Genomic DNA, 21,351 nt, shown 5'->3' with positions numbered 1-21,351 from the left:
AATAAATAATAGTATTTATAATATCTTCATAATAGTTGATTTAATGAAGTACATTTTGGGGTTTTTGTTTGGGTGGGGAGAGAGAAGTGTATTTCCACTTTAAAATATTGTGGTAAGGAAAATGAGCATTTCTTGATTTAGTCTGTGCCAGTCAGGCCTAGTACTCAAGCTCTCTTCAACATAAATGTTTTTATGAAGTATCACCAGCCATCCACACTGACTTCTGGGCTTTGATTGGCCTCTATAGGACCAGAACATTTCTCCTGGAAAGATATGGACCTGTGGTGCACTGAATATTCACTATTCTATAGGAGTGTGTGTGCTGCAACTGTTCAGTGTTAGCCTTGTTGAGCTTCTTTCACTGTGAGTTACTGTCTGTCTATAAGACAGATCAAGAAGGTTTGACAAATTATTAGTGTAACTTCAGAGAAAGGTATGTTGAATAAGTTCTTTGGATATTTTAGCTCCACTTCTAATTCCAACTTTAAAGAAAAAAAAATAATTCCTCAAAGTTGCTTTCAGTGTCAACTCTCTGAATGTTATTGCTGTATCAGAGGATATGTTTGTGTAATGGGATTCCCAGAAATACTTTCTGACATGAGTGCCTCCTGTGATGCAAAATGTGGTTGATGATGATTCTGTTCAAAATGCCTATGAATAAGCTGAGAGTTCTGGGGGATGACAACATTTAACAGGTTTGTCCTTGCTAGGAAATCATTTCATAATCTATTTTTCTTTGACTGCCTTTCTAATGTTACCTTTTGAGAACTGTAAAGTTGAACAGGTCTGTCTTTGAGCTGATACAAGAAATCTCCTCAAAAGGTACCAAGACACTACATCTTGTAGAAAAAGTGTACTCTTCTTTTAATGACCTCTCGTGAAATTATTTTGTAAGGTTTATGTATTTGTGCTTAATACACCATATGAAATGTATTAATCTGTGTGCTCGTTCTGACATGACATTTGTGCATGAATAAAAACTGATTCAGTTGCTTTGCCTGCTCACAACTATCATGCATCATACTTGCCATATTTCATTTACGACATATGCTTCTTAAAATCATTTCATGAAAAGTTTTACTTTAAATTTTACCAGACAAAAGGAATATTGCATGAGAAACAAATGCATATGTTCCTTTCTTTCTTTCTTTCCTCTTTTTTTATTTTATTTTTACTATTGACTCAGAAAAGCTCTTGCTCTTATTGGCTTTGTGAGTGTGAAGCATATCCGAATTGTGCATGGGAGATATAGATTTGAATTTATTCCAGTTGCTTCACAGTTTGCACATCAATTGCCTGTCACTTAAAGGAATTTTGGTTTCTGCATGAAATAGTTCTGAAGCGGTTTAAAAAAATATTTTAGCTACATAATGTCATTTTACGCAAGTTTATATTTTTTATAGGATCAAATCTGAACAGAACAACAATAGAAATTATTAAACAGATAATTCTAATAGTTGCACAAAGCAGAGACATACCTAAACAGGCAAAATAAAGCTGTTACGAGTATTTTAGAAGTAGCACATCAGAAAGTCAATAGGAAGTAAGAGAAGAAATTTTGATGTGGCTTTATTTTTACCTTATGGATTCCTTTTGTGTGTTTTCTGTTCTCCATTGTTTGCAGATTTGGTTGCTATGTGCTTCCTGTCTTCCATTTCATGTTGCTTTTTGGTTTGGACCAGTTATCAGTATATGGCTCGTTCCTAATTTTTTTCTTTTCTTTTTTAAATCTTCTTTTGCCTCTTTCATCCCAACTCATGCAAACAATTGTACTTGCTTTTTGTAATATTACAACGTTTACTGACCAATTTTCTTCTCTGGTCTCTCTGTTTTTCAACCATTTTTGTTGATTTTTACGTTTGATTTTAATTTAACAATTTAAGAAACAGTTGAACGGAGTGCAGGAGCAACAAGATCCCTACCTGCTACTTACTCATACAAGCCATTCTTTTCAACACGGCCATATCAGTCATGGACAACAGCTCCAATTACAGTGCCTGGGCAAACCAAATCAGGCTTCACTTCCTTATCAAGCTCTTCCTCTAACACTCCTACAGCTTCCCCATTAAAATCAATATGGTCTGTTTCTTCTACTTCTCCAATCAAATCCACGTTAGGAGCTTCTACCACGTCTTCAGTTAAATCTGTTAGTGATGTAGCATCTCCGATTAGATCCTTTCGGACAATCTCTTCGCCAATAAAAACTGTGGTCTCGCAGCCTCCCTACAGCATGCAGGTTACTTCAGGCTCTTTCATCAGAGCTCCCGCAGTCACAGAAGCTGCCAGCCTCAAAGGGCTGGCCTCCACTACCACATTCCCCTCTCGGACATCTCCAGTGACTACAGCAGGATCTCTCTTGGAGAGATCATCCATAACCATGACGCCTCCAGCATCCCCCAAATCCAACATTAACATGTACTCTTCAAGCTTGCCACTTAAATCGGTCATCACATCAGCATCTTCACTTTTATCGTCCCCTCTAAAGTCAGTGGTGTCACCTGCTAAGTCAGCAGTTGATGCCGTTTCATCCACTAAAGTCATGATGGCCTCGTCTCTCTCGTCGCCAGCAAAACATGTAGCTGGGCACACAGATGTACCATTGCTCAATGGGTCTGTGTCACCTCTGAAATACCCATCTTCTGCCAACTTAATAAATGGATCCAAAGCTGCAGGTGTTTTTCAAGACAAGATCTCTGCAGCTGCACATTCTGCAACTTGTGCTGCTAACGCAGTTGCTGACACGGCTGAGAGAGTGTTTTCAACAGCTACAACAATGCCATTTTCTCCACTCAGGTCATTTGTGTCTTCAGCACCATCAGCTTTCCAGTCAATGAGAACTCCTCCTGCAGGTGCTTTGTACACAGCCCTTGGGTCAATATCTGCAACTACCTCATCAGTAACTTCATCAACAATAACAGTGCCAGTATATTCTGTAGTCAATGTTTTGTCTGAACCAGCATTAAAGAAGCTCCCAGAGTCGTCTTCGCTTACAAAATCAGCCGCTGCGCTACTGTCACCTATTAAAACATTGACTACAGAGGCGCGCACGCAGCCTACCTTTACTCGAACTTCATCTCCAATAAAATCATCCTTGTTTTTAGCACCCTCTGCTCTCAAATTGTCCACACCATCTTCCTTATCCTCCAGTCAGGAGATACTGAAAGATGTTGCTGAAATGAAAGAGGATCTGATAAGAATGACTGCAATATTGCAGACAGATGTTGCAGAGGACAAGCCGTTCCAACCTGACATACCAAAAGAGGGTAGAATTGATGATGAAGAGCCCTTTAAAATTGTTGAGAAAGTAAAAGAGGACTTAGTAAAAGTTAGTGAGATTCTGAAAAAGGATGTGTGTTTAGAAAGTAAAGGGTCGGCTAAAGTACCCAAAAGTGATCAAGGACACCTGTCTGAGGATGACTGGGTAGAGTTCAGTACAGAGGAGATTGATGAAGCGAGACAGCAAGCTTTGACAAGCCCTCCTATATCTGTTCCAGAGAAGGTCCAAATTAAAACTAAAACCATGTCGGAAAAGGATTATAGCTTGTCAAAAGTTATTGATTACTTAGCAAATGATATCGGTAGCAGTTCATTAACAAACATAAAGTACAAGTTTGAAGAGGGGAAAAAAGAAGGTGAAGAGAGACAAAAGCGCATTTTAAAACCAGCCATCGCTTTGCAGGAACATAAACTTAAAATGCCTCCAGCCTCCATGAGGCCTTCAACATCGGAAAAGGAGTTATGTAAAATTGCAGACTCCTTTTTTGGAACAGACACTATTTTAGAGTCTCCAGATGACTTTTCTCAACATGATCAAGATAAAAGTCCCTTGTCTGACAGTGGCTTTGAAACGAGGAGTGAAAAGACACCTTCTGCCCCACAAAGTGCTGAAAGCACAGGGCCAAAACCACTTTTCCATGATGTGCCCATCCCTCCTGTCATTACAGAAACAAGAACTGAAGTAGTTCATGTCATCCGCAGCTATGAACCGTCTTCAGAAGATATTCCAGAGCAGAAGGCAGAGGAGCTACCAGCCTCAAAACCTTCCCCTACATTTATGGAGCTGGAGCAAAAACCTTCTGGGTCCATTAAAGAGAAGGTTAAAGCTTTTCAAATGAAAGCCAGTGGCAGTGAAGAGGATGACCATAAGTGCGTCCTTAGTAAAGGTGTCCGAGTAAAAGAAGAAACTCATATCACTACCACGACTAGGATGGTTTATCATAAACCTCCATGCACAGAAAGTACCTCTGAAAGAATTGAGGAAACAATGTCTGTTCATGACATAATGAAAGCCTTTCAGTCTGGACGTGACCCTTCCAAAGAACTGGCAGGTCTGTTTGAACATAAATCATCAGTAACGTCCGATGTTAGCAAGTCTGCTGAAACTTCACCACAACATGCAGAGAAGGACAGCAAAATGAAACCCAAACTGGAGCGAATAATAGAGGTCCATATTGAACAAGGTAATCAGGCTGAACCTACTGAAGTCATTATTAGAGAAACAAAAAAGCATCCAGAAAAAGAAATGTATGTATATCAGAAAGACTTACCTCGGGGAGATATTAACTTAAAAGAGTTGGAAAAACATGATGCTTTTCCTTGTTCAGACGAACAAGGTCAGCAAGAAGAAGAGGAGCTCACGGCCGAAGAGTCACTTCCTTCTTATCTGGAATCCTCTAGAGTTAACACTCCCGTGTCCCAGGAAGAAGACAGTCGCCCTAGTTCTGCTCAACTCATGTCTGATGACTCTTACAAAACACTGAAGCTTTTGAGTCAGCACTCAATAGAATACCATGATGATGAGTTGTCAGAACTAAGAGGGGAGTCTTACAGGTTTGCTGAGAAAATGCTTCTTTCAGAAAAGCTAGATGTGTCTCATTCTGATACTGAGGAGTCAGTTACTGACCATGCTCTACCCCTTAGTGCAGAGTTACAGGGGACTGATAAACGATGCAGAGAAAAAGTAGCTACTGCCCCCAAAAAAGAGATTCTCTCCAAAATCTATAAAGATGTATCTGAAAATGGTGTAGGTAAAATGTCTAAGGAGGATCATTTTGATAAAGTGACAGTGTTACACTACACTGGAGATGTTAGTAGTCACAAACATGCAATGTGGATGCGCTTTACTGAGGACAGATTAGACAGAGGTAGAGAAAAGTTGATATATGAAGACAGGGTGGACAGGACTGTTAAAGAGGCAGAAGAAAAACTGACTGAAGTATCCCAGTTTTTTCGGGATAAAACAGAGAAATTGAATGATGAGCTACAGTCTCCAGAGAAAAAGCAGCATAAAAAAAATGGCAAGGAAATACATTCTAGCCAGAGCTCTGCCAGCAGCAGCCCCGAGAAAGTTCTGCTCTCTGAATTGCCATCATCTGGGGATGAATGGAGTAAGGTGAAGCAGTATGCACAGGATGGGAAGTGCTTTCCCAAGGTGGATGAGAGGAAAGCATCCAGTTTGCCCAGCAGTCCCGAAAAAAGGATATATGTGCAACCTGCAGAGGACTCTAAACGAACTATGGAACACAAAGGAAGTGCTCAGCAGACTGGAGTGCCTGAGACTGGGTTTCAGCTGAAGCAATCAAAGCTCAGTTCCATTAGGCTTAAATTTGAGCAAGGTATAAGTCCCAGAAGTAAGGACGTAACTCAAGAAGAAAAAAAGCTGGATGGTCAGTCCAAAATTCCGGTAAAAAAATTGCAAGAAAGTAAGTTACCAGTGTATCAGTCCTATTCAAGAGAGAAACATGCAAAGCAAATAGAGGTCATTGATGGGAGCACAGCTTTACAGAAAGAGGTGAAAATACAGGAAGACCTTGTTCCAGGTAAAGGGAAAGCTGTGGAAGACTCTCGTGCTTCGGACACACAAAGAGCTGAGATGAGGAAAGGCGTGCAAGAATGCATTTCAGAACCACGGGCAAAAGACCTGGCGTATGGCTCAGACTCAACAACGAAGGGACACTGGGACAAAAAAATCTATAGGACGTGGGAAAGTCCTGGAACTTCTAACCATAAAACACAGAAGGAAAAGCTTTCACATGTGCTGGTTCCAGATACAGTAAAAGAAAACCATGTTGATCATGCTGAATCTAAAACTGACCAAAAAAGTGAATTTATCACTGTGACAGAGCACAAAGTGGCCTCAAATGGAATCCATTCAGAAGAAGTGAAGGAACTGACTGTAAAATCCCCCTCAAAAAGGGTTTTATACAGAGAATTTGTTGTCAGGGAGGGGGAACGTAATGGTGAAGTGGCTGATAAAATATCCAAAAGGAAAGAAGAAATTGCTGTGTCCCATATTCCAGTCAGAATTGTTGAGGAGAAGAGAGCCATGCTTGATGGTGTCTATGAACTTTCAGCTAAAGTATCCCAATCAGCTGTGATTCAGGAGAAAGTTGAAAGACAGATTGATTATGTGGAAGATGAAAAAATAAAGCATTCAGAAATCAGAAAAGTTACCAAGCAGCAGAGCTCAATAGGTCTAAGTCCTCCTGCTGAGGAAACAGAGCTATCCCCTAGCAAATCACCAGATTCTTTAGAATGTAGCCCAGGAAAGGAATTTCCTTCAAGTGACATAGCTGACCCCGGTGCCAGTGATTATTTGAATAAAGTTGCACCGCTAGTGAGCACTGAGGGAGTAAAAGAAATTAAGACCTTACCTGTTTATGTCAGTTTTGTTCAAGTAGGAAAGCAATATGAGAAAGAGGTGCAACAAGGCAGTATTAAAAAAATTGTCAGTCAGGAAAGTAAGACAGTACAAGAGACGAGGGGGACATTTTACACAGCTAGGCAGCAAAAACAACCTCCCTCTCCACAAGGTAGTCCAGAAGATGACACGCTAGAACAAGTGTCCTTTATAGACAGCTCTGGTAAAAGCCCCTTAACACCAGAAACACCGAGTTCAGAGGAAGTGAGTTACGAGTTTACATCTAAAACACCTGACTCACTAATAGCTTATATCCCAGGCAAGCCCAGCCCTATACCTGAGGTGTCTGAGGAGTCAGAGGAGGAGGCAGAGGCTAAGTCAACCTCTGTGAAACAGGCAGAGGTTGAGGAACCACAGATTGACAAAACATTACCTAATCTTATAAATAAGGACTCTAACAAAAGACCCAAAGGTAACAGGGTTGCCTATATTGAATTCCCTCCTCCTCCACCACTGGATGCAGATCAAGGCGAATCAGAAAAGAAGCCTCATTATTCCACTGAGAGTGAAATGGAGATGACTGAAGTGAACTTGCAGGATGAACATGACAAGTGCCAGCTGGCTGAACCTGTCATCAGAGTACAGCCACCTTCTCCTGTGCCACCGGGAGCAGATGTCAGTGACTCCAGTGATGATGAATCCCTCTATCAACCTGTTCCACTTAAAAAGTATACATTCAAACTGAAAGAGCTGGAAGATGACCAGAAAGAGACCTCAAAACCCAAGGCCCCTGAAAAGATTGAGAAACAGAAAGAGTTAGGACATCCCACTTCTGGGAAACCCAATGAGTTTGACACTGGGCTTGATTCACCCCAGAATGATGTAGTGCAAAATGGGAGTAACAATGACCAGTCTGTCACAGAGTGTTCCATAGCAACCACTGCAGAATTCTCCCATGATACCGATGCGACAGAGATTGACTCTCTTGACGGTTATGATTTGCAAGATGAAGATGATGGTTTAACTGAGAGTGATTCTAAACTTGCAGGTCCGGCAGTTGAAACCAAAAAGGACGTATGGACTACAGAAGGCATTCTAAAGCAGACTGATCGCTGCTTTAGCCAGAGTAAGCTTGAAGTCATTGAGGAGGAAGGCAAGGTAGGCCCTGAAGAAGACAAGACACCTTCAAAAGGTCCATCTTCGGACAAAGCTGGAGATAAGAGCGATAAGAAGTCAGGGGCACAGTTTTTCTCTTTGGAAGGCAGACACCCTGACAGGACTGTATTTCCTGACTCGTATTTCAGTTACAAAGTAGACGAAGAATTCGCAACACCTTTCAAAACTGTGGCCACCAAGAGTCTAGATTTTGACCCGTGGTCGAATAACCGAGGTGACGATGAAGTGTTTGAGACTAAATCAAGGGATGATGAGGCTAAGCCATTTGGTCTGGCAGTGGAAGACAGATCTCAAGCAACAACACCTGACACAACACCAGCCAGAACTCCAACAGATGAGAGTACGCCAACTAGCGAGCCCAACCCCTTCCCATTTCATGAGGGGAAGATGTTTGAGATGACTCGCAGTGGTGCAATTGACATGAGCAAGAGGGATTTTGTTGAAGAAAGACTCCAATTTTTTCAGATTGGTGAGCATACTTCTGAAGGGAAGTCAGGGGACAAGGGGGAAGGGGATAAAAGTACAGTCACTGCCATCACACAGCCACAGGCAGGGGACAGCACTGTAGAAACAAACCTAGAGATACCAATAGAAACAACAGCAGTTGAAAATAAGCCCGGCACCCAGGCCAGTGGAGATTGCATGGAGCAAACACTTGGTAGTAACTCACTGGAGAAATCATCGGCAGCAGTAAACGCTTCCAAAGTTGATCCCAAATTGCGCACACCAATTAAAATGGGAATTTCTGCTTCCACCATGACTCTGAAGAAAGATGGCCCTGGCGAAGTGACAGATAAGATAGAAGCTGTGATGCCAAGTGGTGAGGGATTAGAAAATGAAACTGTAGCAGTGATTGCGAGTTCAGCTTCTAGCCAGACGAGCTGTAGGCAAACAGAAAACACTGATTTTCCAAAAGATAATTTTAATAACAACAACAATTTGGATTCATCTGCTGTCCCCACAGATGATATTACCTTTAATGTAGTGCTAAAAGAACATTTGGAACCGAAATGTTCCCTCCAGAAAGCTAATCAAGCGAAAAGCACTTCAGGAAAAGGTACAGGGACAACACAAGGACACAGAGTAAGAGATAAGCAAAAGCCACACGGAGAGCAGCAAAAGTCAACAGAGTTGGTAGGAGCTAGAGGAAAATCAAAGCTTCCTGTAAAGGCCAGCTCAGTAAAACAAGTCTTTTCCCAAAATAATCTCCAAAGCAATACAGGGAGTAAAGCGAAAGAGGCTAGTAAGCCTGACAAAGCAAAACAAAATAATTCTTCTCCCTGTATAGAAGCAAGGTCTAGGATTCCTGTAAAAAACACACATAGGAGTAATCTAGCTAAAAGAACTCCAGCCCTGCCAAAACAAGAGCAGGTAGAGAAAGAAAAACCAAAACAACTTCCTTCTAAATTACCAGTAAAGGTAAGATCTACCTCCGTCACCATGACAACAGTTAAAGTAAAGAAAAACCAGCTTAGGGAGGTATGTAAACATTCTATTGAATATTTTAAGGGAATTAGTGGTGAGACATTAAAGCTTGTGGATCGTCTTTCTGATGAAGAGAAAAAGATGCAGTCAGAGGTCTCTGATGATGAAGAAGACAGTACATCAAGGAACACATCCTTATCAGAAGCTACTCAAGTTTACCTGCCTTCCATTACACCGAAGTCTGCTAGAGACATGAGAACAGAGGCAGCATCTATAAAATCAAAGATTGAAAAGGCCGACAGTGAGAGGAGGAGGAGTAAGAGGACTGGTGAGAATGAAGGCAGTCAGGTTTCTGGAGCTCTCATGGCTCACCTCGTGGAGATCAAGCCTAGTTTGTAAAACTTTCAACTTGTTGATCCTAGTGCATGAACTGTTGTGATTGCCTGTGGAGTGACTTAACTGTAGTTTTCATTCTGTCATTGTCATCTGTATGTGCTGTCTTATTCTCTTTTTTCTTCCTTCAAACAAATTCTGTACTGTAGAAAGCTAGTGAAGCATGCCAAAGACATTCATGTAACTCAGAAATTGATGTAACTCAGAAATTGAAAGATGTCTTTTGTGACAGTGTATTTGTTCTGTCAAAGTAGAGAAAATAGATGATAATCTGGCCTTGGTGGTTTTCACCAGTAATTGAACAACTTGTCTAAGTCTTGACAGCTAGATTGTCAGCATGTTTGGTTTCATTACACGACATCATGTAGTTTTACATTTTGGCTTTACACAGGTGAAAATCTAAAAGCTGTGAAAAAATTTTGTTTTGTAGGTTATTAGGTCACACAACCATTCTAGTAAACAATATAAGCACTGTCAACTTAGTCAATTAAAGCTATTCTTTATAATAAACTATTATCCGGTATTGTGGTTTTCTGTGCAAAACCTTTTTAATTGAGAAATTGTAAATCACAGGTCCACAGAGTCCATGTGAACGGACAGATATAAGGATGGCAATTGTAGCTGATCACCTAGGACTTAGCTGGACAGGTAAGTTTTTCTGCTTTAATATTGAAATCAGTTTATGCTATTGCATTTTTAGATATTCTTTTACCAAAAGACGCAGCAAGACTGCATCAGGCTCTCCCAAATTCACAGCCAGGCCAGCTTCCCAAAACATGCAATGTATTGCTGGGCAAAGATGCCTAACAGGAAATTATTCCTTGATCTTTCAGTAGATCAGAGAGAAAGGCAGAGAGAATAGCTAAATGGCTTTCCTCTCAGAATGCTCTCCCAAGGAGCTGGGAGGCTCTACCTGCCTGGGCTCAGGACTGCTCCTGGGGTATTTGCTGTCCCTGGATTGCAGTTTTCCCCAAGCCCTGGTTGCAGGGAGCCCAGCAGCCAGGCAAGTCACTGCTGGAGGCTCTGCCCACCTGTGTCCCCCTGTGTTGGTGGGCAGAGCTGCCCTTCCTGGCCTCACAGCTGCAGCCAGCTCTGCCAGGGCTCAGGTGACGACAGCACCAGTGCTGAGCTGCACAGGGTGCTCCCAGGGGAATAACAATCAGAGGAAATTAACGGAGTTTATCAATTAGCAGCGATGAGGCAATCTCCAGGGAGGGCTTTTTCATCATGTTTGAGTGGCTTACTGAGTAGAAGTGTGATACTCGCTCCCAGAGGTAATTGAAATTCAGAATGATGTCTTAGGAAATTAAAGTGTGAGGATATAATGCCATATTCATTGTTATCTGTAAAGTTTGTGTCAGGGAGTTTTGTTGATGTCTCTGTGACCTATGAAAGTTAGTTTTTATAAGCTTGACAAGACAACTGAGGGATTTGTGCTTTCTTTGGTGTTTTTGGGTTTGTTTTCTTTTCTCGCTTGCTTTTTTTGTCTTTATAGAACTGGCAAGAGAACTGAATTTTTCTGTGGATGAAATAAATCAAATCCGAGTAGAAAACCCAAATTCTCTTATTGCTCAAAGCTTCATGTTATTAAAAAAATGGGTTACCAGAGATGGGAAAAATGCTACAAGTAAGTTCAAGTAGTTACTTTTGTTGTTTATAAGTTATAGCTCATTTCATCTATTGCCAAGTTGAAGAAAACATCAATGTCCTTCACAAACCATCAATGAAAAAACAAGTTTCAGTTACATTTTTACCAGGAGTCAGAAATATGTCATATTTATTCATTATATATGCAGAAGGAAATTATCTGTTCTCCACATCTATAATTGATGGGACAGGTAATGAACTTGAGCTCCAGTAAAGAAAATAATAGGGAAAATTTTCCAATAGCAAGGAATATAGAACATGGAAATGACTGCCTGGAAAACGTAGGTAGTCTCACAGTATTGCAGGTCATAGGAAAAGACTGAACTTCTTCCTGTGAGACATGATGGAGACCCTGATTCTGTGCTGATGATTCTGGATTTATCTGTACATTTCACTTGAATTGCTCAAACTGAAAGAGAGGGGTTGATTTTTTTGAGGGGTGAATGGTGCTTGTTACCCTTCTCTGAGCCACAAACTCCCACACACCATTTGAGTCTCCTTTGATCTCTTTCACTGTAGAAGTGATTTCCAGTATTACTGTGCTCTCACAACAGGATTATTGTAAATGAGATTTCATGAATAGCCTTATATGCATTATTACCTGCATGACCGCCTATTCTTCCTCAAAACAGAATGGTATAAGGATTTTTTACTCTCCCTTTACACTCCAGTAAAAGGATATTTTGTATCAGTAGTAAGTAAATATGTTCTTAAAGAACTATCTGACCTTATTCTTTGTGCCTTTTGTGTTGTAATATAATTATACCTGGAGAAAGTGTAGACTCTTAATAGATGTGTATCTTGAATAAGTAGGCAGCTGAATGACTGCTCAGACAAATGCTAGGGTTTGCTAGAACCAAAGGCATTGGGACATGACTGCAATTTGTAAGTAATGCAGTGTGAATATAATTGAGAAAAATGATCACGCAGATCTGCAATGCTGAACCTTTTTCTGATGTGGTTTGTTTGGTTTTTTTTCAGCTGATGCCTTAACTTCTGTATTGACAAAAATTAATCGAATAGATATCGTGACCCTGTTGGAAGGACCAATATTTGATTATGGAAATATTTCAGGCACCAGAAGTTTTGCAGATGAAAATAACGTATTTCATGATCCCATTGATGGTAATTGAATTCTGTAGTCATATTTAATTCAGTGACATGTCCAATAATCCAATAATGTTGTATAAACTAAACTTTAAAGAAAGATTGTAAGTTCTACAGGAACAATAATTTAAAATGTGTAAAGGGGTTTTCCTCTCCTAAAGCATGATACAATAGAATCACAGAATATCCTCAGTTGGATGGGACCCGTGAAGATCATCAAGTCCAGCTCCTGGCCCTGCACAGGACAGCCCCAGGAATCACACCGTGTGCCTGAGAGCATTGTCCAAACACATCTTGAACTCTGGCAGGCTTGGTGCTGTGACCACTCCTTTGTTCCCATGCCTCACCACCCTCTGGGTGAAAATCTTCGCAATATCCAGCCTAAACCTCCCCTGACACAGCTTCCTGCTGGCTCATGTTCAGCTTCCCATCACCAGGGCCCCCAGGTCCCTTTCCACGGGGCTGCTCCAGCCTCTCATTCCCCAGCCTGTACATACAGCCAGGGTTGCCCCATGCCAGGTGCAGAGCCCAGCACTTGCCTTTGTTAAACTTGTAGGGCTGCTGATTGCCCAGCCCTCCCTGCCTTGGAGGTGTCCACAGCTGCTCCCAGTTTCCTATCATCAGCACACTTCCTTAGTACACCTTCATGTATGGGGATAGGCAGCTTGCACATTAATATCTCAAACACCAAGTGCAGAGTGCCACAGATGTGTGCCTGAGTAAACAGTGGTTCCCACCAGCCTTGGTGTCACCTCACAAGACCAAGCTTTTCTCCTGCAACACTTGTCCTTTGAGGCTTGCCCATGTCTATTTTTTATGTACTTGGTATTTAATGCTTGAGAATTTACCTGGAAATATGTGTGTTCTTTGGCTTCTTGTTTAGATACGTAGTAGTAAAAAATCTTAAAGGGAAAAAAAAAAAGGAACAACAAGGGGGGAAAAGTGCAGAGTATTTGCATGGAATAAATTAATGTGCAAGTTACTACCAAGCTTCTTTGAGACCTGTGAACATCAATTGCTTTATGATTTTTGCTTGGACCATTTCTCCAATTACAGTAGAAAAATAAGAAAAATGGTTCTTTAGTGCATGAGTGAATATCTTTTTCAGTCTGCTAGTAGATAAAGTTGTGTAATAATTTCCTCATGGAAGCTGTATCAACTGAAAGCAGAACTGTGCAGGTTAAATTTGTGTCAGATTAAAACCAAAAATGAAATTCTCCTTGTAAAACAAAATTTCCATGAAAGTGCTTATTATTTATCCATATATTGAAGATGCTAAATGTTGAATTTTTCTTGTTTAAAATGTTAAATAACAGACACTGGATTATTACTTTGATTTTATTGACTTGTGTTATAAATAGCTCCTTAAATAAGATTTTTTTGTAAGTAGCATTTCTTTTGGTTTTTGTAATTTGTTCAATTATGTTTTGGCTTTCTCTGTATTTTAGTAAGACTTTTTTTTTTCCTTCAGAGCATATGAGCTCAGTGTACCTCCATTATTGAGCAGCATTGCTGGTCATTGAATCATTGCACTACAGAAATAGTTTTCTGTTGACATTTTAAGAAAATTGCTCTTGAAATGTTGCTTGAGCCTTTTAATAGTAGCATCAATGTTTTTTATGAAAAAGCGCTTCTTTGCAGCTGCTTTGTGTCTCTCCTCTCCTCTGAACCTTCCTCAAGCTTCCTTTCCTCACCAAGACCAGACCTCCTTTGCCTTTCTCTCGGCTGGTTCAGGAAACAAAGCCCCAAGCCCTGTTGATGCACCTCCCCTGGCAGGCAGCACAATGTCCAGTTAACCCCACAGCATGTGTTTTTTCCTTTCCTAGGTTGCCCAACCTCATTTGCCAGAATGCGAACTTAAGGTTTTGTTGCCATTTTTTTTATGCGTATATTCAGTTTAATCCTTCTGTATGTTTTTCTTTTAAATGTTTTCATCAATTTTTCTTTTCTCTTTATTTGATCAGTGTATCTGATTGTACCAATGTCACCAAGATCACCTCAATCTTCAAGATCACCAAGATCTCCTTACTCACCACAGTCCTCTCACCCGAATAACTTCACTGTACCTGAAATATTCATATAGCTCTCCCTTGTTTGTTCTTTTATCCCCTTGTTAACTTCCTTACTTTAGTTTTTTTATCCTGTTGTGTATTTAGATCTACTATCTTTTAGTATCCTCATTAGGATCCATTTCTGTTCTTCATTCCTCAACTAGTCCATTCTTGTACTCTGTGGTTAAATTGGAGGTATATGCTAGTAACACTGTATTTCTGGTATTATGTATTTTTATATAAAAGCATATTAAAAATGTGGACCTGTTTTAGAAAGAATACCTACTGACCAAAAAGTGGCTGTCCTATGTTATGATCTACTGCTGTCTTTAAAAATCTGTTCATTAAACATCCAAATTTAAAAAAATAAATAAATAAAAACTTGGAAATAAAGATTTACACAATATGACTGCAAGAGATTGTCTTGTGTGTAAAGGGACAACCACCCTTGTCCACATTTGATTTACTGCATGCCCATAAGACAATCAATAGCTTGAAAATGTTTAAAATGGCTGCACAAGCAATTGCTGAAAACTTACAGACTATTTAAAAAATAGTCAGAAGTACTGGCTTCACTGTAACATTCACTGGCAGTACTCATTCTTTGTTCCATCTCTTTAGGACAAAGTAACAAAATCTGTCAGAACTGCATTGGTTCTTATACACCTGCACCTCTTTATATGTTTCATACTTTACGTAACCCATTAATCATTTGGCATTTGCTTATTTGTTGCTCCACGTTTCATCCCAGTCAGTCCAAATGTGCTGTCTTCCTTAGGTTATCCCTCCATCCAAGTGGAACTGGAAACTCCCACTGGGTTGCGCTTCGTGCCGCCCAGCCCTTTGCACCAGGACGATTTCCTTAGCGACACCTCTAGCCTAGAGTCACCCCTTAGAACTCCCAGTAGACTGAGTGACGTGTTAGTGACCTCCCAGGGACACGTAGATGGTACAGCAGCAGCACCGCCAGTGGTGACTGAAGAGGACACTTCCCTGGATGACAGCAAAGTTGATTTCTCAGTGCCTAGAGAAGGAACACCTAAAGATATTTCCGTAGGCGAGAGCCAGTTGGAGGAAGTGGACCTTAAAGATTTTCCGCGGTATCTTGGTAGTTATGGCGGGATATCCAAAGATGCTAAACAAAGGCAGAGTGAAGAGACTAGTAAAAGAGGAGTGAGGACTGAACAGCCTGAGAGAGAAAAGTCTGGTACTGATGAGGAGATGACGGCAGAAAAATTTAAGTCTCTGTTTGAGGACATTCACCTGGAAGAAGGAGCTGAGTCTGAGGAGATGACGGAAGAAAGAGTATGGTCAATTCTTAAAGGTGTTCAACAAGCAGAACGCGAAATGTCTTCAATTACAGGTTGGCAGCCTGACTCCTCCAGCGTCTCCGAGGCTCCGACGTCGGGGCGCAGGATAGGCGGCAGCCTGCTGGATCGCTTGGACGAGAGGTGAGCACCCCTGGGCTGCAGTGTGCTGTCAGCAGCTGCCCACGGCCACCAGCAGCACTGCACGGGCTGCTGTTCTCTCTGAGAACATCGCTGTGTGCTTGTATATGCATTTTAAAAAAAAGCTTGACTTGGCCTCAGATGTATTTGCCTTTAAAAATGTGTATTTGTCAGGTTTCATTCTTGATATAGGCGTTTGGGAAGTATTTCATATTTTCTTTAGCAGGTAGTGCTTATTTTCACGTTCTTTATCTTGTGCATTTCTATTTCCAGTTCATCTCAGTGGTGCATACATGTCACTGGAATCAAGAACATTATCTGAAGCCAGGATACTACATCAGTCTTATTTTTGAGCACCTTTATAGCAGTCGTCCTTTCCATTTGCATCTCTTTGCCTTCCCTCAGATATTACTTTTCCCATAAGCCAATTTGTGAATTGTCACTTTTTATAACACTTGCTTCAAGCGTATTGCCTCATACTAATTTACTAGACTTTTCAAAATATGAGTTATGAGGCATAAGAAGGTAAGGATGGTGGTACCAAACCCTCCCAGTCCTGTGTGGTGTCTCCCAGCAGTGGCTGCAAGGAAGGAGAGGGGATCTATGTGCTGCACTCTCCAAAGCTCCACTTATCTGTGGCATAATGACCTGCTGAGAGGGATGCTTTTTATATATTTGCCCTCAGTGCATTTCTCTTGTACGAGCTTTTCCAGCATTGAATTGATGTGTTGTGCTGTTCAGCCCTACTGGTGCCCACTGGGCAAGGGGTTCCTGTGATCACCAATTGAAGGAGCCAGGTCTGCAGGACTATAAATCAGCACAGAATGATTATCTGCACAGTGATCATTTGTCTGCCAGCAGTTTACATCCTCTGCATCTTTGACTCAGGATGTTTTAAGGTTCAAGGTAGCATTAGATACTTTCTCATCAAGTCTAGTGGGAATTTGGTCATTGATTTCAGCAAATTCATTGTCTTTCAGCACTGTAAAGCACTTGAACTGCTACCAGTATGGTTCCTGTTGTTAAACAAGTGTTGTTATTCTGCATTTTATTCTGTGTTAAATTAGTGAAATAGATCACTTCTGGAAGTAAAAGGGCTTCCTTAAGAAGATATCAATTTCTAGCTAGATGAATTAATTTTGCTGTCTTATGTAAGAGTTTTGCCTGCAAACACCTGGCATATTTTCATATGTCAGCATTACACAGTCATGGTTTTTAACAGAAAGCGAGCGAAAATACAAAGGAAAAGAAAACTGTTTATCAGAAGTGCAGGTGAAACCTCTCCATAGGTAATTTCACACAAAATTCTGGTCAGCTTTCCATCTCTTAGTAGCCTTCCTTGCCTTTGGCTCTGCATACTATTGAGACTCTGCAGTATCTAAGGACTTATTTGCAGATTTTTTAAAAGGCAAGACCTATCTGGAGTACAGATACTGTACTTTGGGGGAAAAATAACTGGTAATTGCATGGCACCAGATACTTTCATCACCTCTTTGATTAGAGAATAGTTTAAAAATAAGTGCCTCGAGGCTTTAGCTCATGATTATACAAGAGAATTGGTAGGTTTTGTTTATTTTTTTCCCTCATTTTGCTTCCCTCCACCAAATGGAAGGAGATTAACATAAAACATTTGGTCTTGTTTCCAGTGTCCACCGTATTTTCATTGCTTCTGAAATGATGCCATGATGCAGAAGACAAGGTTGTTAAATAGATTGATGTCTGCAAGTGGAATCTAAAATTTTACTGTTCTCTGTGTGAAATGTATGGGCTCAGGCTGAAGGCTCAGTAAGAGGCTTGGTTCTCTGCCCTTGTGCCTGTGATTTAAGCCCTGAACAGCTGTCTATTCCTTTCTCTTTTCCTTGTAGTTCGGACCAATGTCGGGATTCTGTTACCTCATATGGCAAAGGAGAAGCAGGGAAGCCAGAAACAAATGGAAGCTTATCCGAGTCCACGTCAGAGGCAAAAACTAAATCCTACATCCAGGAAGCTTTAAATGATGTGGGAAAACACAGTGACAAAGAAGCCCTGAAAACAAAGTCCCAGATCTCAACTGGTACTGATGAGCAAACATTATCATCAACAGCATATCAGAAATCTTTGGAAGAGACCAGCAAGCCAACAACAGAAGGCAGCAAAACATCTGTGCCTGTCAGTGTGAAGAAGATGGGCTGGAGTACTTCTGAGGATGGCAAGCCAAGAACAGGCATCCAAGAGGAGGAGGGAGCAGTAATGTCTGAACAGAAGGTACAGTATGTCCTGTAATAATTAACAGTGTGAGGAGTCCCTGTTGCTTGACATATTGGTTGACAAATTTTTTTGTGCAACTTGCAGTGTTGTTCGTGACAGGGTTAGGTTTTTTTGGTTTTTTTTTTCTTATCCTGCTTTATGCCTTTTCAGTTTATTACTGAATTGAGAAAAATGAAGTAGAGAAAAATACTGGAAATTTTTATTTGTGCTGTGGATAGAATGGGGTGGAGTCAGGATAGGCAGGGGAGCCAAGAAGGGCTGCATAATCCCCTCCCTGCCTGGCCCTGAGCCCTGGAAGAGGTTGCAGCAGCTTCTGGGAGCACTGTCCCACGTGGCTGGGGAACAGCCCCTTCCCTGCCTTAACAGACCACCTATGCAAACAGTGCCAAACAGCTCAGCTGTCCTCCATCTGTTCCCACTAAGGTGTTGCCACTGGTTTCCCACTCTTCCTGTGACATTGAAGCAAATTATAGGAGCAGAGAAATACAGGGACCCTTCAGGCTCTATCTTGCTCCTTTTTCCCCAAAACTATGTGTGTTTTTTTTCACACTGCAGAAAATTTGATTTTGGGTGATATGTTTCCTTCATGGCCTTGTTCATCCCAACTTCAGAGTCCACCCAGCCAAGACAAATCTAAAGATTTCTAAATGTGTAAAGCATTTTTCCAGGTGGTGATTCTTTCTCCTTAAAATGCTGCCAAGGGGCTCCCTTTCCTTTCTACTTTGCTTGACTCGTACATCCTTAACTGCAGAACTCCAGTTATAAGTTGCTTTCTGAAAATAAAGATTTTGATAGCTTTCTCAGTTGCTTCTATTTATTTACCAGAAGCTGAGAAGGAAAGTTGACTCAAAGAATGGCTTGTAGTCCAGTAGCTGCATGAACCTCACACCCCAGCAGTGGGAGGATTGCCACAGAATAAACCTCAGGGCCAGCAGGGAACCAGGCTGAAAAAGGGAATTGCAGAGTTTCTTTTACATTCCTCTCTCTCCTGAGATTGTCTTTTCTTGGGTAAAATACAGGAAGAGATTATAACTTTTGGAAGCAAGATATTTCAGTAGAATGGTTTCTACATGATATAGATTTTCTTTTATTGTAGCACAATAAAAATGTTGGCTGTGGTGGGCTGCAGTAAATCATTCAGGTTTAAATTAGTTCGTTTAAAGCTATTCTTTTGATTATACAACCAAGAGTTCTTTTATTAGCTGGTAACATAATCAGTTTCAGCAGTTATGCAGCATATGATTGTTATTATCTTGTTATTAGTTCGTGACACAGTAAGATCTTTCCTAATGTTTGCTAATTACTGGAATACTTTAAAAATGTGAAAGCCCTCGCCTTCCTCAAAGGCAGCTAAAGGCAGATGGCTGATTCCTCAGTGTTTGCAGGCTTTGGGGCAGAGCTCAGTCTGTGGTGCCATGCTCTGATTAAATGCAGGAGTGAGTGTAGATGCACTGTAATGTGCTGAGGGTGTGCTGAATGCTGCACTTCCCCCTCTGCATTCCGATCCGTGGGAAGAGAAGTTGTCACCCACTTTTGTGTGCTCTTTACTGTTGGATATCCCATCTGGATTGAGAAGAATAAGCAAGTGCTTTTCTTAGGCGTGCTCTCTGCTCTGCTTTTCTTTATTGGTAAAGTCTGATAATCTTATTTACTAAATAACAAGTCTTTTTATAGGCATGATCTTTGAATAAACTGGTATCAGAAAATAATGTCATTTCAAAATGTGGGTCTCTCACAAAGCCTGAATGGGTAAGGAACTAGCATCTGTTAGAATGACATGAACTGCTTCTATTATCTTGTTGATATTTCTTCAATATGCATTGTAATCTAATTTGAATTCACTAAGTTTAATTACTAGTGCACTCTAATTCATGGTGAGACACTTCACATGTTATCATGAAAGTAGAAAGAAAATTTCAACTGCAGTCTCTCTGCATGGCATTCTTCAGAAATGCTCCATAAAGAGAAAAGTATGGAAGAAACAGATTTACTTCTGTGGAGAGAAAGTGGGAACAAACTAAAACTACTTGCCAAAGTAAGATATTTTTATCTGTGACCCATTTGGAAAGAGCCAGGAAGCAACAGTCACCCATCTGCAGGAGAAGGGGCTGCAGCAGTGTTTTGGCACAGAGTTTGCACCAAGAGATGAAACTCAGACTGGTACTGGTCTGACGCCTGGTGACGTGGATGAAACAAATCCTTGGCCTCCTTCCAAGTCCACATAAACATTTCCAAAAGCATTGCAGTAATGGTGTAGGTCATATAATTCTCTACAAATGTTCAAGCATCAGAATCCAGTGATGTTTTTAAATGAGAAGAACACAGCACCGTTGCTCTGTTGTTCCAAAGAGGATGATGTCCAGCACATGGTCAAGGTGACTCTCAGTGTCAGAACTCCATCACAAATAAACCACTTAAAGCTGTTTATTAAAAATAACTCCTCCTCTAAAGCTTTCATGCCCTCTGGAAATCTTCTGCTTTCTTGTTACTTCTTCAGGAGAAAATTGGCTTTTAATTTTTTGTATCTATATTTGACTAGTGCCAGAGGACTGCAGATGAATTCTGTCATCCTGCCCTAAATGCTTTTTGTTATATAGTTCTTTTTCTCCTCCACCCACCTATGCCCACTCTTATTTTGCACATAATTTCTGAGAATTGCTTCTTGTTTAGGACGTCTTGGGCAGATTCAGAAAGAGAAATAGATATGCAGTTCACAATATCCATTATTTTAAAATCAGTTTGGGGCTGTCATTGTGCAAAACATTGAGGGAATTTTCAAATTTCTCTGTTCAGGAAAGGCTTGGTTCAGCTGAATATCATGGGAAGAGGGTCTGTGTCCTACATCTGTCACACACACAGCTGCTCAGCCCCAAAGCTGAGCTCCTTGGGTATTGGAGGGGAAAGCGCCGGGGCTGGCAGAGGGTGCCAGGACAGAGTAACACCTGTGTGGAGCTGCAGTACCTGCCAGGCTGAGCCCAGCTCCGGGCTGTGCCCATCCAGCTGAGCTCCAACAGCTCCTCCTTGGAAAAATGCAGAATGATTCTGCTTCACACTGCAGTTTTACCACGTAAAAAAGCAGATAAATACTGAGCAGGAAAGCCATTTACATGGAGAAGTTCTTCAGAAGTCCTTTTTGTAATGTTCTGTATGGAGGTCCTCCTCTGAATCTGTGTGTCTGTCTTCATTTTTTTTTATTAGGAAATTCGCTTCCCATACC

General features: G+C 41.0%; 1 protein-coding gene across 6 annotated transcripts in view; it reads left to right on the top strand.

Moving 5' to 3' along the window:
• Positions 1 to 21,351, top strand: part of ANK3 (ankyrin 3) — a 339,725-nt gene that overhangs the window by 302,878 nt on the left and 15,496 nt on the right. For 3 of the 6 annotated variants that reach the window (XM_039719715.1, XM_039719714.1, XM_039719717.1), the window contains exons 38-43: positions 1,884 to 9,569; positions 10,208 to 10,282; positions 11,130 to 11,261; positions 12,263 to 12,406; positions 15,218 to 15,890; positions 17,753 to 18,131. In XM_039719715.1, the coding sequence (XP_039575649.1) occupies positions 1,884 to 9,569; positions 10,208 to 10,282; positions 11,130 to 11,261; positions 12,263 to 12,406; positions 15,218 to 15,890; positions 17,753 to 18,131 (9,089 nt within the window). The remainder of the gene's footprint in view (positions 1 to 1,883; positions 9,570 to 10,207; positions 10,283 to 11,129; positions 11,262 to 12,262; positions 12,407 to 15,217; positions 15,891 to 17,752; positions 18,132 to 21,351) is intronic. The other 3 variants (XM_039719720.1, XM_039719718.1, XM_039719719.1) reach the window with 2 other exon arrangements.

This window comes from Passer montanus, unplaced genomic scaffold (genome assembly GCF_014805655.1).
Source record: "Passer montanus isolate IOZ18808 unplaced genomic scaffold, ASM1480565v1 scaffold42, whole genome shotgun sequence".
Taxonomy (NCBI): domain Eukaryota; kingdom Metazoa; phylum Chordata; class Aves; order Passeriformes; family Passeridae; genus Passer; species Passer montanus.
The sequence above is the reverse complement of the archived record's forward strand: the minus strand, read 5'-3'. Positions and strand labels throughout refer to the sequence as shown.